This window comes from Fonsecaea pedrosoi, assembly GCF_000835455.1.
Source record: "Fonsecaea pedrosoi CBS 271.37 unplaced genomic scaffold supercont1.3, whole genome shotgun sequence".
Lineage (NCBI taxonomy): Eukaryota > Fungi > Ascomycota > Eurotiomycetes > Chaetothyriales > Herpotrichiellaceae > Fonsecaea > Fonsecaea pedrosoi.
This window is the reverse complement of record NW_013550613.1, coordinates 4,253,218-4,276,203: the sequence shown is the minus strand read 5'-3', so window position 1 is coordinate 4,276,203 and position 22,986 is coordinate 4,253,218. Positions and strand designations below refer to the sequence as shown.

At 52.7% G+C, this 22,986-nt stretch overlaps 6 protein-coding genes across 6 annotated transcripts; 2 read left to right on the top strand and 4 right to left on the bottom strand.

Annotated features, from left to right (window-relative positions):
- Positions 1–620: 620 nt before the first annotated feature.
- Z517_05480 (uncharacterized protein) lies at positions 621–1,876 on the bottom strand (the record flags this gene model as incomplete). Its single annotated transcript, XM_013430807.1, has 2 exons — positions 621–1,581; positions 1,635–1,876. 2 exons carry the CDS (start codon positions 1,874–1,876, stop codon positions 621–623), a joined length of 1,203 nt encoding a protein of 400 aa, XP_013286261.1.
- A 3,333-nt stretch (positions 1,877–5,209) lies between these two features.
- On the bottom strand, positions 5,210–8,325 carry Z517_05479 (uncharacterized protein; the record flags this gene model as incomplete). Its single annotated transcript, XM_013430806.1, has 3 exons — positions 5,210–7,857; positions 7,912–8,182; positions 8,239–8,325. The coding sequence occupies 3 exons, from the start codon at positions 8,323–8,325 to the stop codon at positions 5,210–5,212; spliced, it is 3,006 nt and encodes a 1,001-aa protein (XP_013286260.1).
- Positions 8,326–10,270: 1,945 nt separating this feature from the next.
- Z517_05478 (uncharacterized protein) lies at positions 10,271–13,523 on the bottom strand (the record flags this gene model as incomplete). The annotated part of the gene is made up of 2 exons (XM_013430805.1): positions 10,271–12,270; positions 12,320–13,523. 2 exons carry the CDS (start codon positions 13,521–13,523, stop codon positions 10,271–10,273), a joined length of 3,204 nt encoding a protein of 1,067 aa, XP_013286259.1.
- Positions 13,524–14,597: 1,074 nt separating this feature from the next.
- Positions 14,598–16,824, top strand: Z517_05477 (uncharacterized protein; the record flags this gene model as incomplete). The annotated part of the gene is made up of 2 exons (XM_013430804.1): positions 14,598–14,803; positions 14,859–16,824. The coding sequence occupies 2 exons, from the start codon at positions 14,598–14,600 to the stop codon at positions 16,822–16,824; spliced, it is 2,172 nt and encodes a 723-aa protein (XP_013286258.1).
- Positions 16,825–17,527: 703 nt separating this feature from the next.
- On the top strand, positions 17,528–18,772 carry Z517_05476 (uncharacterized protein; the record flags this gene model as incomplete). Its single annotated transcript, XM_013430803.1, has 1 exon — positions 17,528–18,772. One exon carries the CDS (start codon positions 17,528–17,530, stop codon positions 18,770–18,772), a length of 1,245 nt encoding a protein of 414 aa, XP_013286257.1.
- Positions 18,773–19,203: 431 nt separating this feature from the next.
- Positions 19,204–21,063, bottom strand: Z517_05475 (uncharacterized protein; the record flags this gene model as incomplete). Its single annotated transcript, XM_013430802.1, has 1 exon — positions 19,204–21,063. The coding sequence occupies one exon, from the start codon at positions 21,061–21,063 to the stop codon at positions 19,204–19,206; it is 1,860 nt and encodes a 619-aa protein (XP_013286256.1).
- Positions 21,064–22,986: the final 1,923 nt, after the last annotated feature.

Here is a 22,986-nt window from a genome sequence, read left to right as displayed (position 1 = left end):
GATGGGGGTTAGCGGGTATGTGAGTGTAGAGCGGTGGGAGCTGTGATGGTCTCTGAAGTGAAGGGAAAGTGGAACAAAAGAAAAGGAAGAGCGAGACTTTGGTTACGGGAAGTTAAATATGTAGAGAAGTCACACACAGGGCAAGAAGAGAGGATGGCAAATAAATAATAATTGATAGCAAAATGCGTCTTTGTTTTCCCCTCTGGTGCCTTGCCGACTTGCCTTTCTGTCCAATCCCGTCGCAGTCGCTACATGAGGTTGAGGTGAAGTTGGATCAAGGGTTTGCCACCCACCGCGACTAAAGCCCCACGCAGATCCTCAATGTGGAAACTGATGGTTTGGCTCCGGAGTGCAGTATAGACAGGGCCAGCCTCTATAGCCCTTATGAGTTGTCAGTCTCACCGTCGCCTCAGCGCTTTCTTATTCTCTTTCTCCCTTCCCAATATTGCTGGTTAGCCTGAGAATTGACAAGAAAGAGTATCCAAGATATCACTCTAGCAAATGACCGGAGGCGGTGAAAGATATCCGTTTGGATTTGTCCATTTGGAAAGCCAGCCTTGGATGTCAAACATATCAAGCCACTGGTAAATGGGCACGTTGATCTAACACACCCACAGCATCTATACCCACGTCGACGGTTGCTGAGCATCTCTCTTTCCGCCTGCTCCTCCGCCGACACTTTGTCCCTGCATCTGACTGCCACTGCTTCCCCCTCCCCCCAGTCCTCTCTTCATCATCCGCCCTAATATTCCCACCATTTCGGCCGCATCCTGAAACGAGTCATCATCCATACCCTCCTGCGCTTCATACACGTGCCTGATGGCCATCCTTGCCATCTTCCGCGATGCCTCCGCTTCGTGGAGACAATCGTAGACGTATGCCACGTATTCGACTTTGACAGACAGGCGGACCGGATGAGAGCCGGGAAGAAGGCGCTCGGCGAGTTCGTCGGCTTCACGGAACGCTTGGGTTGCGTAAGGGGTGTAATCCTGCAAAAGAAGAAGGAAAGTTGCTGTGCCGTTGCCATTACCATCGCCGTTGTTGCCATTGGCATGGTAAGGATATGTTGCAGGGAGAGGAAGACCAGGAGGAGTCCGGGTAGTCGCTGTCATTCCCCCACCACCCACTGGGCCCCCAAGACTGATAGCCGGCGATCTTCTTCGTCCGTTTCCCGCAGGAGATCTGATTGTGGTGGCTTGTCTGCCGAGCCTTTCTCTATCCTCCCTTGACTCGCGCGAACTCAAAGGTTCAGGAAACAAGGTATAACTCGCATCCCCGCTCCCAATGCTCCTTCTCCGATTAATGCGATCGTTCACGGGAGGCTCATTATGAAACAGTACAAAAATATGGTAGAAGCTGGCCTTCAGTTTGTAACTCAACACCTTGAGTTCCACGTAATGGCCAACCATTGGGAGCACATATTGCTCCACCATAACAAGGCCTTCGCGGGCGAGCCATAATATGTGGTGAATTAAGTGGCGGGCTTTTGGGTCTCGAACTGGGTCGAGCCGTTTTGCGCGGCGTGCGCGTAGAAGTTTCTCAGCAAGAATTACCGAAAGGCCGAGGACGCGGAACAGGAAACTATTGATCATGTCTGTGTCAACAGCGTCCTTGAACACAGACAGGGGCCTTACCTAGAGAGATAATTGTTCTCCGTGGTAGTAACTTTTGCAAAGTAGCCCAGAAACTTTTGATCCACCTCTGAGGAGGCCATCCAAATCGAATACAAAGGAGGGTCTAATTGACCCTTGCTGGACGGCTGCCACTGTCGAGATAGATATGTCAGTTCCCCGTAACCTTCTTTCCATCGTTTGCGCGCTCTTGTGGGTATTGGCGACTCCGATATGTCATCGGTCCTAATTCCATCTGTATCCATTCTTTGTTTTTGACCTAGAAGTCGTGGAAGTCGCTGGCGAGTGATGTTTAAAACATCCGCCAAGAACCGTCAACTGGAGCAAAGACACTTTGGAAGGCTTGTGGTTGTAAGGGCCTGAATGAACTGGGAATGGCTGAAGAAACTCCTGGCTACCCTCCCAGCGTATCGGCTTGTTGGTAGGGCAAAAAACTCGAGAGGTGCTTCTTGGTTGGTCGGATGCAAGAAACAGACGGACGAAGAAATGCTTCAATAGAGAACTTGGGTTTGTGATACAAGCGAAACATGCAATTTACCTCTAGCCGCCCGGCCTGAATGCGAAGGCGCTTACAACAAATGCCCGCCTTATCAAATTAAGGGGTTCGTGTGGAAGGTTGAACAAGGCTGTCCCAGCCTTGGGTCACCTATTTCGGAGTTTGGGCCTTTCGGAGAATTTGCTTCAACAGGTCGGAGAAAAGCACGTTGAGACCGCCGGCCGTTTTTTGGGTAAAAGTGACTTTTGACTTCGTCTTGGATTATTTAGGAGGGAATGGAAGTGGGATCAGGCGAGCGAGCGTGCGTGCAAACGAGTGACTGTCGCTTTCTGTCTATCAAGATGCGCTTCTGTTCCCGTGGGTATCGACTGTTGGTACAAGTATCAGAAAGAAAAAAGGCGAAAACTTCTGAGGCGAAAGCCAGGGTGATTAGGTTCAAATCTTGACGGGAAATGCGCTGTTGTTACAAAAATGTACAGGTGGAAAAGGGAAAGGGACTCGTAATGGCGGATTGACAGCTCTGCAAAAGGCTGTGCAGCTGTGGTGCTGCCGAAATTGGGTTTCTGAGGCCAGATGTCAGCTCGCAGAGACCGAAGAAAAGTCGCCCATGACGTCCATGCAACGTTCCCGGAGGAAGCTGCAGAGCCACAGCAGCTTGGGATTGGAGCGCCTACGTACAACACACTGGCGCAAAACCGCCTATTCGCCCAGCACCCTTATTATTGGGACCAATGAATCTGGGACAGGTAGTGTTGGAGGTTGCAATTGTGGTCGCAGGGCTTTCGTCTGGAAATGAGGCTGTCGGGTACCGCTTTTTCTGGTCTGACGCATGGTGTTTGGGACGCAGGGGAGAACAAGAGCCTCTGGTCTGTATCGGGGGAGTGGGCGTTCAATTGGGGTGAGCAAGTACCGCTCGAATGTGTTGCTGCGATCTCTCCAAAGGTTTCATCCGGCTTAAATCAGCAAGGTCTTTTTTCTGCCTTTCTTCTCCTTCCCTGGGGGCGATTCAAGCTGGAGAACAAATCGGATGGACGACTGATTGGCGAGGTTGGTGTTGGCTCACGACCGCAGCTCGCTGGGCTAGGAGCAAGGGAAACGCACACAAGGGCAGATTCCGAGACTGGACAGTTGTCAACGGGAGGGCAGGAAGGCGTGCAGTACCGACGCAGAGAGTTGCAGATGCAGGATGCCGGTATGGAGTCGGATATGAACCTAGTTAGTCAAGAACAAGATGGAGGCCGTAGTGACGGTGAACAGCTGCAGGACGAGCAGTAGCGTAGGACGGGGTAGGGCCCCAATGATCACCAAACCATGACGATGATATTCTGGGCAGCAACAGGAGCAAATGAAAGGAACGAAGCCGTTGCCGTCGAGCTTTGTGGAAGCTTGCAAAGTGGAAAGAATGATTGAATGGCACGAAAGATGAGAGGTCAGCAATAGACGAGTGTAGTGGACGAGAGGCTCAGAGACGGGCGATCGGGGAGAAGCTGCATCGTGCCAGCGCATCAAGCGCGTGCTGCCCTGGTCGCTAGAGTCGCTAGCCTTGACCTGACTGGCAATAGTGTGTTAGCCACGGATTGACCCCTGTAGGCAAGTGTGGAGGAGGAGGACTGGGGGCTAGCTGGAGGAGGACAAGCTGCTCACAGACAAGTTTTTAGGGCGATTCTTGAAGATGGGAGATTCCAGGATACTCATGACGAGTACCGAGTACCTCGTAGTAGATGCAGCCATACCAAGTAGGTGCTCTCCCTCCTGTGGCTATATCGCGAGTGTCATGGTTCCCATGTCTTTCTCCTTTTCCTTTGAGGACCAAAGTGCATAGAGGCTGAAGCAGCGGTCAAGGGAATGAGAGGGAAACCAGCGGTGGAGGTGGATGTTTGCTACGTGGCACCCTCTGCGACAAGATCAGAACCCAAAAAGCAAAAGAGAGTTTGGTTTAATTAGTTTTTGCTCATGGCAGCCGAAGCGACCAAGCGAACAAGCTAACAAGCTAAAATGATGGGCTGCATGCAGCTGCAGTACGGAGTACCAAGAGCATCCAGGCGTGGGCCGGAGCATCAGAGGAAGCGTGTGGACACTTGTGTGGACACCGTGTGGACTGCCCAGCTCCGTTGTCCGATCATCATTCTTGTTTCCACTGCGACTGCACTCTCAAGACTCTGTACCTGGACCACTACCTGCACTGGTAGGTAAAGCGGTACCTAGGCACTTACAGTAGGGTGCTAGCGATGCAGTAGACCATCTGGACAACCCGACCACCTTAGGTGCTTAGCTACCTGTTGTACCTGTCTACAATTTAGTGAGCGGATCTAAGAGAGGCAGCAACTTGTATTTAACAAAGGAGGCCCTCCCCCTCCTGCTCCTTTTCACTGTTCATACTCTCCCTTCCCATCCTCCCTCTCTCCCTCTCGTATTCCACATTCTCTCTGCTTGGAGGTTTCTGTCATGATCCTGACAGCTACATCCCAACCAGACCCTTGCTCCAGCCATTTCGACAATTCCCCCATCCTGTCAGCTGCACACTGTATCCGATGCCATGTCGTTCTCCCCAGTGATACAACCTCTGCAAAGCCAGTCTCCCTCCCAGCCATTCTGACCTCTTCCGCTTTCTCTGTATTAATGTCTTATTTCTTGTGGCTGTTGCCCCCGTTGCGCCCTTCTTCAAAACGGCGACTGGCTCCATGTGTGATCCTGCTTCCCTCCTATCGTACGACAGACGTGGTTCGCAGCCTCCAAAGCCACAGGACTTGTGTGATAGAATGATAGAATAATCTGCAAACCCGTTGGAATGTGGTTTTCGTTCTCATGCTTGGGACTGGGTTGTTCCCCTTCCATGATGGACCTCTATCTCGTCCTCGTCCTCATTGGCGCTGGCCAAGTTAGCTCAGATATTGGTAGGCCTCAGATCCAACAACATACCTATAGGATGGCGCACCTTACCGAACGAGAAGTCCAACTTTTGGGCTTCAAATCCGGGTCGATATAGGGTGAATGGTTCTGCCAGTGCCCTCGTGGCGACCCGACAGAGACGACTTAGAAATAGCCGGTGAATATCATGCTCAAGCACTCATCACGGACGATTTCACTTGCCGTCGTCCTGGCCTCCCTCCATTTGACCATATGCCGGTCCTTGAGGGGGCCCATTCATCGCAGGTCCATGGGGCTGCATTTGGTGATGCATCTTTTGCGCCATCTGGCCATATCCACTACTCATGGTTCGGTGCTGCATAGCATACCCCTGATGAGGTGTAGAGCCGTATTGATGTCCTCCGTAGCTGCCACGATGCATCCCCATTTGTTGTTGCGGGAAGGCCATTGGCGCGGCTCCCTGGTTAGAGACGCTGAACATCATGCTGGGTGCAGGTGGATGGCCTTGTTGCGATCCTTGCTGCATCATCATCGGCGCCATCCGTCCCGGACTCGAGTAACCCCCATTTTGCTGGGGATACACTTGACTTGGGTTTGGCGAATACATCTGCATTTGGTGGTTGAAATGCTGCGGCACCGCCATGTATGGCCCATTCGATGGTTGTTGCACCATCATTGGCGCACTCATCTGCCCTACCTGAGCATGCATCATGCCAGGAGTGCCCGGATAGGGTCGCATTTGCATGGGCATCTGGCCCGTAGGCGTTCCAAAGTACGGTTGAGACTGGTAAGAGAGTTGGGCAGGGTGCGCCATGGGCGAAGCATAGGCTGAAGCTTGACGAGAAGCCATGCTTGGCGACGAGAACACGCCTGGCGTCGCTGCACCATATTGCATTCGATGACTAGCATCCTCGTATTGATGAGGAAACTGGTGTGGACCATTGTGTGGTACGTGCTGTGGCGTCGAAATATGTGGGATGTTGCCAGGGCCATTAGGTATCGCCATACCCTGCCCTAGGTATGGAATATGATGGCTCGAAGATGAGCGGCTCTGAGCTGGCGAGATCACAGGAAGTGCCGCTGGCTGTTCGAATACTTCCTCGTAAGTCTTTTGGTCGTTCTCAGGCTTGACAGACCATCGTGGTCCCGTTTGGTAAGCGTTTGGTATACCTCCATTGTTACTATAGTCCTTTTGGACCTCTTCGGTCTTCGCACCTTCTGACAATTTCTTCGGAGCATACTCTGCCTTCATACGAACGATTGGGTTGAAGTCTTTGGCAATAGACGGCCTCTGAGCAGCCGGTTTTGGCTTTCGGTTACCAAAGAACACTGAGGGCGAGGCTGTTCGGGAGATAGAACCCGCACGTTGCGCTGAGCCGGGGCTCGAAGGTGTTTGCGAGGGACCTGCTGGATTGAAGGATGCCGCAGTTGGACGAAACTCGGAAGCTTTCACGTTGAGATTGAATTTCCCAGAAATGGCCGAATTGGGAGTATGCATGTTGGATCTTTGTGGGCTGGTCATCCCAGTTTGTTCGGCCATGGGTCCAGTTGGCGGTACACGTCCTTCAATAATGGGAATCGGCGCAGGAATGGAAGGAGGCTGAATGCTTTTGCGGTCCTGCTGATGTGCACCAAATCTTGATTGATATGGAGCGCTGTTGTTTCGACCGGGGAAAGGTGGTGGCTGTTGCTGGCCGGCGGGCCGGTCAGACCGGCCAGCTGGTTGAAATCCTCCACGACCACGATGGTACACTTGTCGTTCCGGTATAGGTGGTTGAGGTTGTGGAACATCGGCTTTGCGGGTGGTGTTGCTAGCCACTGGGGCTTGCGAAGGGCTCGGCTTAGCAGTTGATGTCGATTCGCTAGACTCCTTTTGTGCTTTTTCGACGATAGCCTCTTGCTTAGCCGGATCTTTGGCCAGGATGCCGATCAGATCATTCGGAATCGGAGTCTTGAGTTTGAACGTCTTCGAGAAGCGTAGAAGTTCGTTCAACTTAGCAGCGCGATCTTGGTTAGCTTGAGCCTTTCTCCTCTCAATAACCCTTTGCTTCTCGATATCAGCGAATTGGCGGAATTGGTGGAGGACTTTAACTTCAACGTTTTCAGTGGAGCCCTGAGAGACAGCTTTGTTGCTGGGTTGTTGCTCGATATTCGCGTACTCAACCTTGCCAGGAGTCGCTGGAGTAGCGGGTTTGACGACCTTGTCGGATTGAGTGTTCTGTGTTGACGCCGTACCATTTAGCTCAGATACCGGCTTGTCTGGCGCAGTGGTTGTACTCTTCTCGGCAGCAACGGGTCCATCTTTTTCGTGCCTCGATTTTTGCGAGTTCCCCGTGCCGGGTTCTGGTCGAGAAAGTTGCGCGGATATGATAGCGGGGTCTACAGGCGCTCCTGGAACTGTTGCTTGGGCAGTAGGCGCACGCCTCGCTGGAGGGGTATACTTATTCGCTCCGCCAACGGACAGTGGTGGATATAACTGCTCGTCACGACGAACTCCACTGTATTTCTCTTCCTCGTCCTCGCCATCATTCTCGAGAGCCTGACCACGTTCCTCGCGAATATGTGCATTTGTCGATGTTGAACCTTCAATCTCCCGCGCGATCCTTTCAGCTTCAGCTTCTCGGCGTTTGTAGGACGGCGCGTTGCGGTCAATGGTGGTTGTATAGAGGTTTTCATCGTAGGTGCTCTTAGCACCGAACAACTGAGAGTTGGTGGCAAACTGATCCCAAGTAGAGGTATTTGCCGACCCTAATGAGTAGTCAGTGGTGTCTGGTCCTTCCGGCACCCATCTTTGTAATTCCCGTTCACCCCGAGCTTGATTGCCAGAGATATCGGTGTCAGTCTGGAAGGTTGAGGTAGAGCCTGCGGGGGTAATGTTAGAGCGCATTTTGAAAGGAGCCGATGGAGTGACCATACCATTGGTGAGTTTCGAGGTCTCAGGTAAAGAAAAGTCGGCAATGGTCATATCGGCAGTATCCTTCAGATCAAAGTTCATTGCATACTCTGGACTCGAACCAACTAAGGCCGCTTCCCGAGTTGCTACACCGTTTGCCTGGCCTGAGGTAGCAGGTTGTATTTTTCTAACCATTTTGAGAGTTATCCTCGTGCTGGTTGGTGTGAGTGACGAGCCGGACAACAGACCCTCAAACTTTTCTCCTGATTTGGACGTAAGGACGATGTTCAACCCCTACCACCCAAGGTCAGTTACCATCTCATTGGACGGGGATCATGGTTGGCATATACTATAGCAGCCCCAAAGAGGAACACCAATCTCTCGTGTGCTTGCTTGTCTGTAATGCCTGCATCCCTCTGCGCGCTGGGCCTCATCATGTTTGTGTTCCTGGGTTGGGCAGTGTTCCCATTCTGGTGGACAGGCATGGAGCCTCGTTGCTGGAACGAGTTTGAGGAAGAACCCCAGACTTTCTGAGAAGCCGGACGCCTAGCACTGGGTTTGATCAGCAGGGACCTTTGTGAGGTTTGACATGCAATAAAACAATCATGGTTGCATTGCACCTTCTCCCAGACGAGACGAGGATGTAGCCCAAAAGACGGTCCAGCCTGCAAAGTTGACGGGATAAACGTCTCGGGTTGCGTGTGCATACCTTGAAATTCCGTCACTACCAGGACCACCAGGACTCTGCTTGCGCCCTGCATCCACACCCTTCTGGTTGCTACTTGATCTCATTGTGCCCCTTGCCAAACCATTATTTTGTGGGGGATTGACTGCAGTATTCAAATTCGGGGAAGGGATGCTGGCTGCAGAGGCCATGAGCTGCCCGTGTTGGTAGCCACGTCGCACAGGAGGTGCTCTGGGTACGAGCTGAATCGACGGGAACCGGCCAGTCAGACTGCGATTGTACTGCGGAGGATTTTGTGTTTCAGTAAGATCCCGGGGCCAGGGGAAAAATTAGACTGCGAGACAGCAACGGAACGGCCTTGAATGTCTCGGTGGAGGGATGGCCGTTGACAGTGGCAGAGACGGTGGTTAGAGGGCACGAGCCTCAGGGAAAAAGTCGAAGGGTGGTGGAAATGGGGAGAGCAGCTGGCGGGAAAGGCGCAGGCACTGGGCCGCAGTCACAATTGCGGGACCGAGACAAAGGGTCGCAGGGACCTTGGGGACCTCGCAGACCAAGGACAAGAATAATTTTAAAAAGGAGGGTGATGGACTGACAAGCGGCCCGCTTACAGTCTAGCCTAGAAGGGCGTTCAAGAATGAAGAATGCCGCAGCAACTGAGTAACAGAAACCGCAACGAAGGGGGATGGGATCAGATGGGATGGAGAGGTTTGGAAAGAGAAGAAAGAAGTGAGGTTGTGCTTTGCGGTTGCGGTTGCGGTGGTTCTGTTGGGGCTTGTTTGAGGAGTTCACTTTGGGAAAGCTGGAGACAGACTCGAGCGTTTGACAGTCTGTTTCCCCGATGGGTGGATTCTGGAGGCCATGAGTCCTGGGAGCCGCACCATGAGTGGCCAGCTGGGCACCTAGAACTCTCAGTGCCCGTCAATCGTCATCCGGGCGCGGGAGCTGCCTTTTCCATGACCCTCTAGGCGTCGACGCCTGGTCTTGGTCTTCCTGAACGTGGTACTCTCACATCATTCTGGAGTACTCGGTATACCTCGCACCTTCAACGGAGGGAGTACAATTGTCCAGCGATGTCTCAGTCAGTTTGTTATTCTTATCCTTCACCATCATTATCATCTTGCTCCCTCGGGCCCAACATGGAGAAGGCCGATGAGTGATTTCCGTGTCCGCCGAATCCTCTGACTCAAATTACATCTCACTAGGTATTGTCGATTTCCTTTGGTACGGAGCTGAACATGTGCCAAAGTTATGTGCCACGGGTCTTTCCCGAAGCCCTTCGTTTCCGACGGCCGTCGATCGCTTGCCCTTCCCCGCCCACGCCGGCGAATGATGGTTGAATCTTGCTGTGTGGAAGGTCTAAAACGAGGAGGCGTCTGCACACCATTAAACTGATATGCTATCACAACTATCACAACTCTTTAACATGGTCAAGATCCATCATTATTGCAGCAGGCGTAGGGAAAGCCCTGCATTTCCCTGCCTCAATGACTACTACGTGGTACCTGCGTTCGTTTGGCATTTCATTCATCAGAGTCGACGAGTCACTGCTCAGCAGTCTCTACCTCTCGCTACTCAGTACAATTATTCCACAGTACAGCCCACAGTCAAGTCGCGTTGCCCGTAAACATTGCGCCCTGCATGCTTCATTGCGTTTCGCTAAAACATAATAAGTTGAATCCATCCAGCTGCCCGTTGCATCACAATCTCAATGAGTTGAGAATGGCTGATGTCATTGACCGGTACTGGTTCATTCCCCCTTGCACCTTCTTGAACTGGATCCCATGGAGAGAAAGAAGGGGGATCTTGACAATTGCAATCTCGAATTTGAGCACCAATCGCTCACCACTGTCCTCTTGAACCCGAGTTCTTGTAGCGCCTCCATCGTGAGCCTCGGGTCCTCGATTTTGTTGCAGGTACTCGTCCGACCCCTCGGAGTTGGTCACGAAGCTCTGGTCCGGTTGTCTTCTTCTCGCATGATGTCGGGTCAACCGATCGTCCCTAATGTCTTCTCTCTCTTTACCCCGGAATGCCCCGCCGAATGAAATCCGGCGTTGATGTCCACTCGTAACGCGTCCACTTCTGTCTTCGTCGAGCCCGGCTACGGGTTCCTTGACCCCTTCGAGGTTGATGCTAGGCGCGTGTCTGCAAGAAAAGCCACCCTTAATCACGGTATATTGCACCCCGAGCTGATTCAAGACGCGAATAATGTCATGCCTGATGAACTCAGGTGGCTTACTGCTGGTAGTTGAAGTCGAGAATAGCCCCTTGAGACTGGCTGGCTTTGAGATTTCGGTCCCTGGGGTATCGGGAATGGCGGGTGTGTCAAGGACATCGACCTCATCTCGCATCTCAGCGTCAGTCTCCTCAGGGACGTTAGCTTCTGCTCGACGCTCTTCATGGCGGCGTCGCCGGGCTTGGATGCTCTCCTGCCGTGCGTGACCTAAGGATTTGGTCCGCGTAGTAGTTGGGGTGCGAGGTGTCGTCAGAGGGCTGGCGTTAGGAGCGGGCTTGTCGGTAAGCTCCACGCCCTTGCTAGCTCGACCAGCGTTCACACTCGACTGATCAGAGCCGCTGGTCGGTGGTGGCTCAGGCACAAGCATTGGAGACTCGTTGCCCGTCGTCCCTCTATGTAGAACACGTCGAGGACGATATTCGGCGGAGTTGACACTGGTTGATCTACCCAAAAACTTCCCGGCTCTAGATAAGCCGCCACTGGCACTCAATAGACCCTCATGCTGTGGTTGGCTGCCCCCTTGATGATGAGTTGTTGGGCTTGGGTCTCTCCTCCGTGAACGTCGAACAGAGAATGACTTCCGTGGAGGAGTCACTGAATCAGCCGGAGGCTGGATATTCAGAGCTGGTGGAGGTTGGGGTCGTTCCATGTCACGGTCCCGGTACCGTCTGGTACTAAACCTTCGCAGAAGACCCAAGGCCGTCCCCTCGCGCTTCGCAGGTTGATCAGGTTGAGGAATTGCATGCAATGGAACCACATTTGGAGCCGGTTTTCGCTCGGCAGCCTCCAACGACTTCGCAACGTGCGGTATGTCATCCTCACCATTTGTTCGAGCCCGCGGTCTTGCCCGACCACCGGTGGCTCTTTCTCCAGGCATTTCTGGTGCAAAGGTGTTTGTATGAGCAGCTTCCGGTGTAGGTAGCCCTGGAAGCTTGAGAGGCGCCTCCTTTTCCGTCATAGGCATGGCCAGCGCGCCAGGATTTGGTTGCTGTCGCTCTCTGTCACGTTTTTCACGTGCAAGGTAATATATAGAGACCAGTGGGCTGTAGGCATTGATGGGGTCATGTCCTCTGATGGCTTCAGACGACGGCACCGAAAGACCCTCGCGGCTGATTGAATTTCGTCGTTTATAAAAGTCGAAGACTCCACGCTTCTTCTCTCCACTGTTCGAGGTGTGGCTGTAATCATCTTTCGCACTTCTCCTTACAGCATTCTGGTAATCCTCTGATTCGATAATACGGGTTAACTGCTCAGTGATGTATGCCGAAGACCCAAAATCGAACCCTTGCATTTTGTCAATGACCTCAGGATCAAGCGGCAGCTGAAGTGGTTCCCGGTGTGGGAGATAATTATCCGGTGGGCCATTGAAGCCTTTTGTCATCCAAGGATGGTTCATGATTTCCTGAAGACTGGCTCGATCTCGAGGATCCACCACGAGCATGCGCGAGATAATATTCTTGCATTCTAGAGGCCGTTAGCAAATGGGAACTCTTGTGTTGGGACAAACACGTACCAGCTGTAAGCCACTGTGGATAGTCAACAATACCTCGTTTGATCTTTGCGTGCAACTGAGGCATGCTTTGATCATCAAATGGCACTTTGCCACAGACGAGGACATAAAGAACAATCCCGAAACTCCATACATCAACTTCAGGACCAGTATACTGCCGGGCTTGCAACAATTCTGGTGCTGCAAAATACAAACTTCCGCAGAATGTCTTCAGAAGTGAACGAGGTGAATAGAGGTTGCTGAGTCCAAAGTCGATGATCTTGATATCCCCGGTCTTGCTGATAAGAATATTCTCGATCTTGAGATCCCGATGAACAATGCTGTTTCGATGGCAGTAGTCCAGCGCACTTGCAATCTGTCGAGCAAACTTCCGTGCTTGTTTCTCTTTCAGCCTGCCATGAGCAATAATGTAATCCAGCATCTGCCCGCCGTTCACATACTCAAAAAGCATGTACCAGTGGTAGTTCGTCCTCTGGACATCGATCATTCCACAGATGTAGGGGTGGGATAGTAGTGACACCATGGCAGCCTCCCTCGCGGTTCGAATTTCTTTCGAACGATCAGCACGCTCATCCTTCGGATTTCCGTGGTCGTCAGCCGCCTGGCGTGGGACAATTTTGATGGCTGCTTGTTCTCCGGTCTCCGTGTTCCTTGCCAGCTTGACCTTCCCCATACTACCCTGACCAATTGTTTTTCCCAGTGACCAAGTTCCTGTCTGGCATGTTATTGATGTTCGTCTCCGCCCGATCGTGGGATAGGTTTGCGAGGCGTGTGTTTCGGTCCGTGGGGTGGTGCTAGGAGGGACTTGTGGAGTTGCTCCATTGGCGTTTACTGTCGTAGGTGCAGTTAGATCCTGACTGTTGCGTCTGGATCCAGGTCGAGATGAAGACCGTCCGTGAGCAGACGCCTCAGTATGATATTCGCCTCTCCCATCTCTAGAGGTGCTGCGACGAGAGGAAGTTGTGCGAGCGACATTCGACTGTTCGAAGTCTCTCCTTGCGACATTTGCAAGGGCAGTAGGATTAGATTGAGGAGGGGTTTCGTGGGTTCTGGAGGTAGAGCGGTTGTGATTCGAAGGTCTGGTATTCGTGGAACGCGTCCTGCTGGGTTGCGAGGGTGAGGTGGACGCATAGGAAGAAGGAGGGTTACGGGAGGTCGAATGACTTCGCACCAGCGACGGCGACTGCTGTGATGCTGTTGTGGCCATCTTACTGACGGAGGCAGACAATTCAGCTGCCGTTCAGAATCTTTGTTTGATGAATCAAAGACCAGACTGAGTGTCACGTTTGCTGTGCGAATCCAAGGACCAACGCCAGTATGGAACGCACGGACGACAAGCAATGTCAAACCCCTTGAGCCCTTGGGCCTTGCAGCCACAAGGCTTTGTTCGGGAATTGCTCGATTCAGTATCCGGTTTGTGTCGTCGGTTATGGCTCGAATAGAGCGAGTCTCTCAAGGTGACGTTCAGAGAGATCACAACAAGAAGGAGATGGGCCGACTAGTCGTATCATCGGGTTCTCGCGTAAGGTCGAAGGCGGGCAGAGCAGATAGTAAGATGACTACAGCTCTGCCACGTCCAACGCAGATTGGGGCGGGGAGAGAGTCAGAGGAGGCCGTGGCAGTGGATCAAACGAAATTGATGACTTGAGGCGAAATAATGGCGGTCCCAATGCTCTGTTTCAAGTTATTAAGATCCTGGGTTTGCAGTTGGAATCAGATTGTGAACATTTGATTGATGGGCGCAGGCAAAAGCACGGTGCACAACCTGACAAAACACGCATGAGGGGGGCTTCTAATGCTTCCGCGAGACTTCCAGGCTCTCCATAGCACTCTACAAGGCCAACAATGGCTGGGACAGCAGCTACTGGTTGGTGGTTCCTTGAGACTGGATGCTAATAGCTCACTCAGTGACATGATTAGTTGACGCGGTATTTGACCCAAGGTTCGGGATCGGTGCCCGTACCAGCCTAACTGGCCCTGCCGGCTGATCATGCTCTTGAGGTGAAGAGCATTAAGTGGCACCCCCAAGAATTCGATGTTGTCTGACCATCAACACTGGCGTACAAGCGCACTCTTTTCGTAAGCCAGACACGATGATAATTGCTAAACCATTCTGCACCCTCGGATATCAAGTAAGAAAAATGGTGTACGAATGACCAACTGCACAAGCTCACCAGCCACTGACAGACTTTGGTTCAATGGACTTGTGCCGCGTAGGCCACCCAGTCGATCCCATCTTCTGATCCATGCCCAACAATGTGATCCTATCGCTATTTCGAACATGGCCTCCAAACGATCGCGACAGGCCTTCGAGGCTGACCTCCAAAAACAATCCTCACCTTTTGTTCTGTATGGAACACCTCTGCCTCCCCTGGATGAGAATACTCGGGATGATGGGTCTTTTGTGCCAGTGTGGAAGCAGGAGGTCACAGACGAAAGAGGGCGCAAACGCTTGCACGGTGCCTTCACAGGAGGTTTCAGCGCCGGGTGAGCACTCGGAGCAATGGTCTCAAGAGCACAATGGCTAAAGTGGTGGACACAGATACTTTAATACCGTAGGCTCCAAAGAAGGATGGACTCCTTCCTCCTTTGTATCGTCCAGACAGAACCGCGCAAAGGCTGCACAAAATAGGCAAACCCAAAGACCTGAGGATTTCATGGACGAAGAAGATTTTCGCCAGGCTGAAGAATCACGCACACTAAACACCTCCTCAGAATTTGCGGGATTCGGCACGGAGCACGATACTCTGCGAAAGACCGCCGCCATTGACATTTTTCGACCGTTGAATGAAACTATTGGGTCAAAACTGCTCAAGCGAATGGGCTGGAGGGAAGGTCAAGGCATTGGCCCTCGAGTTCGACGAGCAGCAAAAGTTGGCGAGGAAGAGCCGGAGGACGAAGAAGAGCCTGCGCAGACACATCTTTTTGCTCCAGATGATGTGCAGGTGGTTTCATACACGCGAAAGACAGACCATAAAGGCCTGGGATACATTGGAGACTTGCAGGGCCAAAAGGAGTCGTCAGGTCGAAGCATCTCAACAACAAATCCCGGGTCTGGCTCTGCTGGCGAAGCTTCAGATGAAGAGGGGGCTGCTCCACTGTTCGCTCCTGGGAAGAAACCAGCACAAGCAAGAAGAAGGACAGGACTTGGTGTCGGAGTCCTCAATGATGATGACTCCGATGAGGACCCGTATTCCATGGGCCCCAAGATATCCTACCACAAGGTTATTGCCGGCGAAAAGATGCCAAAGTCCAAAACAAAGAGGACCGGAAGCGCTGCAAACCCTCTTGTAAAGGCCAAACCCACATTTATTTCCAAAAAATTGGCAACTTTGAAGGGAATCATGAGGAAGTGCCACGATGGGCGATTACCCCTGGATGGCTTTGTCTTGACAGATGAATTAAATTCACTGGGCTCAATGACCATACAGGACGAGAAGTACAAACCCCCAGAGGTCCCTGAAGACTGGAAATCATCCATTTCGCCGGCCGCGGAAGCAGGCGCTGCATCCACGACTGTCTCGACAGCAGAGGCCGCGAAGTCGTCGAATCTTACGGCCAAAGGCCGTGCATCGCTGTTGGGCGAGTCACAACTTCCAGGAAAGTCGATATTTGACTTCTTAACACCTGCTGCTCGTGATCGCGTGGCTGCTGCATCAGGTCGCCAAAACCTTCCCGCTGCTGGGAGTGAACAATCATCAAATCCTAATAAGTCATCTGAATCTCAAACAAATTACCCCCAACTTATGATTCCCCAGCTAGACCGGGAAGTTGCGCTCCAGGCCCTGAATCGCGCAGTTGGTGGCTGGATGCCGTATGCAGAGGATGAGAACAAAAGATCAAGATATCGAACTTTTCTCGAGATTCACGCTGGACACAGAACGGCCGAGGAGGTGCCACCGCGGGCCAACAACATGAAGCGGGAGGAATGGATTCTAGAGATGCAAGAGTTCGCGCGGGCAGCGCAGGTGTTTAAGCCCATTAGCGGCTTGATGGCTGCCCGTTTCACCTCTTCATCGTCTTCCCCTCAAGGTCAAGATGGCAGATCGGCCGACACGGCCACAGATTCGTTATTGAGCAAGCCCCAGGCAAGGCCAGAAGATCCTGCAGAATCGGCCGCCAAACTCGGAATGTTTGGTCCCATGACACGGTCTGTCATCAATTTCTACCCTACCAGGCTTCTCTGTAAGAGATTCAATGTGCAAATGCCGGCGCACTCAGGGTTGGGGGAAGGTAGTGGTGGAAGTGCAACTGCGTCTAGTTCTGGCGAAGCCGGCTTCGGGGCTTCGCAATTCAAGTCCTTCGGATCTGCGACATCTTATCATGACCATGGTCCAGAAGTCGGCAGAAACCCAGTCGATGTTCGAACGAGCGAGCCGTCGATTGCAGCAGTGGTCGAGAGCCGGCCTGCTGCGCTCGATCCGGAAAGAAACGAAGCGCTCGAGCAGCGTCGGCCTGGCCAAGCTGTGTTCAAAGCCATTTTTGGTAGTGATGATGAAGAGGATTAGGGGTGGGAAGTCAGAAACGAGTCCCAGAGAGTCATACTTCAGCTCGACTTGTGTATGGACGAATTAACTGACGGCTCGTGACAAGGCTGTGTTTGTCAAGGGGCTCACGAGGCTGCGACAATCCACCAATGCCAATTTGTCTTGGCTCAGATTACCAGTCCATGAAGGCACTGTAGATCTTTGCGGCATGGCATGTGCCTAGGTATGCACCTCTGACAGTGTCTGTCTAGCCCATACATGTAGTGATTTGCGTATACCTAGCACATTGCAGACACAAAGTGAGCAGGATTCGAGAAAGAGCCAAGTTAGATGAACAAATTGGCCAACTTCAACCGTTTCTTGAAAGCGAACAAGTTGAGTATTTACGGAACATGGCTTAACAGGAGAAGTAACGGCTGGCGACCGGTCAAAGCGCCCTGTTCCTCAAGTTTGATCTCGCGGCGTGGTAATTCGCTTTGTCCAGAGGATGAACGGGTGGCAGACTTGTTGTATTATGGCTAATGAGCTGACGAGGCTGATAAGGCTGAAGAGATTATTATTAGCACTTACTTTTTACCATGTCAGGGACCGCCGGGTTGAGACTGACACGCCACGTTACAACATCAATTCGTCTTGTCCGCAGTTGAATACACATTCCAGCCTATTTTTCTTTGATCGCCCACTCACTCCAGTCATTCCTTTTCTTCCGTCCGTCCTTAACAACATGGCGCGCCGCAAACAAGTCACGCCCATGCAGCGCATTAACTCCGGGGAAGTTATGCAGGCCCCTTCAGATGTCCCCGAACAGCGCGCCGTCTACAGCAATGGCCATATCCCCTCTCCTTCTGAGAAGCCGACCTCCCATTCCCAACAGCGGCCACAGATACAGCAGGCCCACCCAAGCATTCTGACCCTCCTCGTGTGCGTCGGCGGTATCTATGCCTCGTTTCTGACATGGGGCGTGCTGCAAGAACGCATCACCACCACTCCATACCCGCTCACTTCCCCCTCCGCTGCGCAGGCGCAACAAGAATACTTCCGCTTCCCGATCGTTCTCAACACAATCCAAGCTGTCTTCGCCTTCATAAGCGGGAGCCTGTACCTCTCCTATACGACCGGACGATTCAACATTCTTCCCTCTACCTCTTCCCTCCTACCACTGGTGCTCGTTACACTGACCACCACTCTCGCATCTCCCTTTGGCTACGCTTCCCTCGCCCACGTCGACTACCTCACATTTGTCCTGGCAAAATCATGCAAACTGCTGCCTGTGATGGCGTTACACGTTACCTTGTTCCGCAGACGATACCCTCTGTCAAAATACATGATAGTACTGGCAGTGACCAGTGGTGTAGCGGTGTTCACCCTCTACCACCCGCCGAAACCTGGCAAGACACAGTCGACACAAAACTCGAGCATCTATGGGTTGACGCTTTTGGGGATCAACTTGCTGTTTGATGGCCTGACAAACACGGTCCAAGACCACATCTTCCAATCCCCGCACCGCTACGGGAAGACGTCAGGTCCGCAGATGATGGTCATCCTCAACTTGCTCGGCACAATCTTGATGGGCGCATACCTCGTTGCCACACCATACGTCCCTCAGGCGCTCATCCCGGAGTTTGTGCGGACCGACACTCATGAGCTGGCTCAAGCCATTTCTTTCTTTCAGCGCCATCCACCCGTGCTCAAGGACGTCCTGCTCTTCTGCCTCTGCGGCGCCTTCGGCCAACTCTTCATCTACGCCACACTAGAGAGATTCTCTTCCCTCCTCCTCGTTACGGTGACAGTGACGAGGAAAATGTTCACCATGCTATTGAGCGTCATGTGGTTTGGACATTCGCTAACCAAGGGCCAGTGGATGGGCATTGGGTTGGTCTTTAGCGGAATTGCCGCCGAGGCATATATACAGAATCTAGAGAAGAAGGAGAGAGAGAAAAGGAAGAAACTGGCCGACAAGGCAAAATGATTTACTTCTTCGTAGTGGGAAATGGGACAGGACATATACCATTCAAAAGGCATTAGACAAGAAAGGATAAAACCGACCAGGACACCAAGGAAAATATAGTAACTCCAAACCATGACAAATTTGTATAGCGCCTACAACACCACCATCGCTCATGTTCTACGCATAAGACAACTCATAGGATGCGGGAGGGCAACGAAAGTTCCCGCCAGCATCTGTAGGTTTACGTCACGAAAAGGCACGGGTGTGTGCATGTATTGGAAAAACCACCACCCAACAGAACATGTTCATGGTCCCTCCAACTCGCCCTCGCCTTCAATCGCAGCCTTCCGAGATGGATAGACCCTTGCTCCATTATCGAGTCTCCCTCCCCCCATATCAAACATCAGCCCAAGGGAAATGCTCATAAACACCACGGGCCTGCTGCAAACAAGTCATGAACCCTCGGTATTCAAGAAGGCGTCTAGATTCAGCCTCGCCGCTTCCCAGATGTCTGGCCCGAGCTTCACCGGTGGCAGCGCCACTCGGTCTACATCGTGAAGGGTGTTGTTGTCATCATCGTCGTCGTCATCGTCGTCCGAATGCACAGTCATGCGAGTCACCGCATCGAGATCCGCCACGGCAAGCTGCACAGCGGGCACGCGCGCTCCCAGCTCCCCGACGCCGACACTCACTGCGGCTGTATACTGCATCATGGCGGTCTGCACATTTCCCCTCATCACATGTAACCGGCCCAGTGTTCTCAAACAACCCATCCTTGAGTGCACCACCTCCGCTGGAGGGGGTGACTGGTCCTCCGAAGATTTTTCGATGGTCAGTGTGCGGCGCAGAGCATCGGATACGAGCGATTCCGTATCTTGATTAGTGTTACCCAAGGCGAGGTGGACTTTGGTGAGTTCGAGAAGGCCGGTCACGGGCAGGAGACTGTTTTTGGTGTCGGTGTTTTCCCATATAGGAATGATTCGCGTGAGTATGTGAGCTGCTTCATCCAGGTGTCCCAGCTGGGCGAGCACACGCGCGAGGTAGTAGTACTGCGCGGTTGTCTCGTGAGAGGTGGCACTGAAAAGGTGTTCGTGCAGCTCGTGAATTTTGCGCTGAATCAATTCGCGGAGTCGTATACGCTGGTCGGTGCTTGTGAGGGTGAGTTGGAGCAGAGCAGTGATCGGGTGGGAAGGCCCGAGGATCGCGAGAGATGCGGCGGCAGCGAACTTCTTCACTTGACTACGTAGGCGTCCGAGTTCAGTGCTGGAGGTGTCAAGACTGAGGTCTGCGAGGATGTAGTAAAGCTTTGGGTGTTGCAAGATCAGGAGGTCTGACAGCGTGGGGAGGACACGGCTGAGTATGGATGAGGCCGAGTCAATCCTTCCAACAGCCATCAGTCCGGCGGCCGTTGTGATGGAGCCGCTGAAATTTTCAACGCTCAGCATCTCGAAAGAGTTGATGCGCTCGATGTCATGGATTTGTCCGCACCACGAGGACTCGAACTTGCTCGTGTAGAAGGTGCTGGTTTGTAAGAGGATCTGTTCTATTTGTGAGTCTTCCTTGGACAGAGTCATGACGGCGGAGGGCGCCATACCGATGCGCCATGATGCGTTCGAGTGACCCGCCTGCGCGGTGGGCTTGCGGCGTTTGGCAATATTGGCTTGCAGGGCTGCGGTAGCCGGCAACGGAGACACTTTCCGAGAGTTGCGCGGAGAATGTGCCCGTACTTCGCTCAATGCTTGCTTGAGTTCTGTATGGCCGATGTGATTGCCAAAATAATCGGCTCGACCATCGTCTGTGTCTTGCCCTGGAGTCGAACCCAGTAGTTCCAGCTTGTGCCTCTCTTCTTCCTCGGCCGAGTGGTTCACCAGATCCCAGATGGTGACCTTTCGTAAGGGAGGAGCCTCTTGGTTCGTAGAAGTCGCTTCTCTCAGGCTTGATGGAAGCGGGTAGACTGGCTCGTAGGCGTTGACTTGATCTTGATGAGCGGGAGCTGAGGGAGCCGTGCCATTTTCCGCAGTGCTGAAAGGGTAATCCACATGGAAGGGACTGTTCACATCGCCCTGTGAATTCAAGAACTTCCCAGCGGTCTCGTCAACCTTGGAAGAAGGATGAACAGCTCTAAAGGGCTTTGTAGAGCCTCGAAGTCCTGGCCTAGGCGAAGAACTCGAGCGAGTTCTAGCGCTATTTTCAGCTTTCACCCCGGAATTCTGCCCCGCATGTCGCCGAATCTGTGTGATGTTCTTCTTGCTGCGTGGATCGCCAGTAATCCAAGTAAAGGTCTTTGATGCCCCGTCCTCCCTGGGAGGCATTTGTCGGTAACACCTCTGAATCAAAAGGCACACACATCCGACCCAGCTTTTCGAGCTCGTGTAAAGCCTAATCTGGCTGGGGTTAGAAAAAGGGGGGGAAGATGCTGGTCTGGAACAGAGCCTGAGTCTTCGGTGAGGAGTAGGGGCCTTTTTGTTCAGTCGGATAGCTCGGTCAGAAATAGCTGCGCTTGCCCGGGGGAGCTTCAAGCGTCAATACCAAAACAGGCGCGAATAGGCTCCTTTTCTCTTTCGAAAACCTTACTCAGAACAGATAATTCGGAGACATTCTGCAGGCGGAGACTTCCAGCTCACCTCGACGAGATAGCAAAGAGCCTAGCTTGTCGCCGTCCATCAGCCGGCAGATTTTGGTGATAGCCCTCATCCAGTTTGGACTCGGATCATCCAGCTGAATAATTTGTGACTAACCGGACCACGCTCCTTGGCTCTCCTGACGGCTCGTTCACCAGGTCGGCACCTACATGATGGCCTTTTCGCACTGACAATCTTTACGTACACGACGATTCTTTGCTGCCAAAAAGGGCGGGCCTCGACCATGGCGGCTGGAAACAAGGTCGCTCGTGTGATGTTGGCGAACATCACACCACTTCCCGATTTGTCTATGCGGTTACCATAAGCTGAAACGGTGGGTCAATCCAAGGCAAATCTGACGAGGCTCTGGATCTCGATGGATCTGATTCTCCGCCGGGAAAACGGGAGAGTGGGTAACCACATGTGTCGATTGGTCTTCCGGTCCTTCGCGTCTCCTCCGAGTCGGTAAGAGGTGGGATCAAATCCAACGTCCAAGGCTTAGGTCCCTAGAGCACCTACTCTTTTAGGAATGCTGGTGATACTGCACCCTGCATTGTCCGGCTGAATAATTCCACCGGACAAGGGCACTCATTGGGTCTCGTTTCGGGGTGCTGTCTTTGATGGGACAGTCTCAGGACGAATACCTTCCATCGGCCCCGTGTAGAAGCGCCCCGTGATCCGGGTGTACTTCCAGGAGTAGACTTGAGGGTCGACAGATGGATGTTTTCCAGTGTTTTCGGGTCTCGGGGTCCACATCTGAAGGGATTCGAGGCTTTGCCCTCGTCAGATTAGGTTGCAGGTCGCCGCAGACAACTGACGTTGGAGCAACACAGAGAATGCTATTCCAGCCGAGATGACACGTTGCCGTCTTGCCGCTCTGGGCGCCTTCCAGATACAGACAGTGCTGCTGTGCAGCTCTCTTGACCTGTTTGCCTCTGTGACTTGGATCTCGAGAATCTGCTGGCCAACAGACTGACCAGCTGGACTAGCCATTCCTCGCATGGCTTGGTAAGCCTCGAGCGGGCAAAGAGCGGCTATACCAGAGTGTAACGAGTACGAGGAGATGAGGTACGAAGTAGAGAGTCAGGTAGCGATCTGTGCTTCGCATGGAACCATGACAAACGAGTGGGTCTAGTAAGCTTGCTGCATGATTGGGAGAAACTAGTTCCCATTTCCCATCCGTAGAGCTGTGGCGGATTGAGCTCTGCGGGCCGAACAGAAGAGACAAATACCCAATGTGGTAATTGCCTCGAGTCGTCGAAGCCCAAAGTGCATCTTGCGCCTCGAGCTGATATCAGTGATGCGAATGCTGGGTCCACGCATCATCAGTACAAAAAGGAAGCCACATACACAGGTGGAGGCAAACCTTGGGCGAGAGAAAAACGCCCCCAACATGAATCGCGTATGGGTAAGTCCGGGTAGTTGACAGCAATCTGGCGATACCCTGTGACAAGATCCATCTCCAGGCCGTGCGCTCCAAGACAAAACACATGGAGACTCGGCCATGGGTTACTGATGGGGATTCAACCCACTCAACCAGAGGACCAAACCTATACGTAACGACATTTGCGGATGGTCCAAGTGCTTAGATGAACCTGCAGCATGGCTCAACCA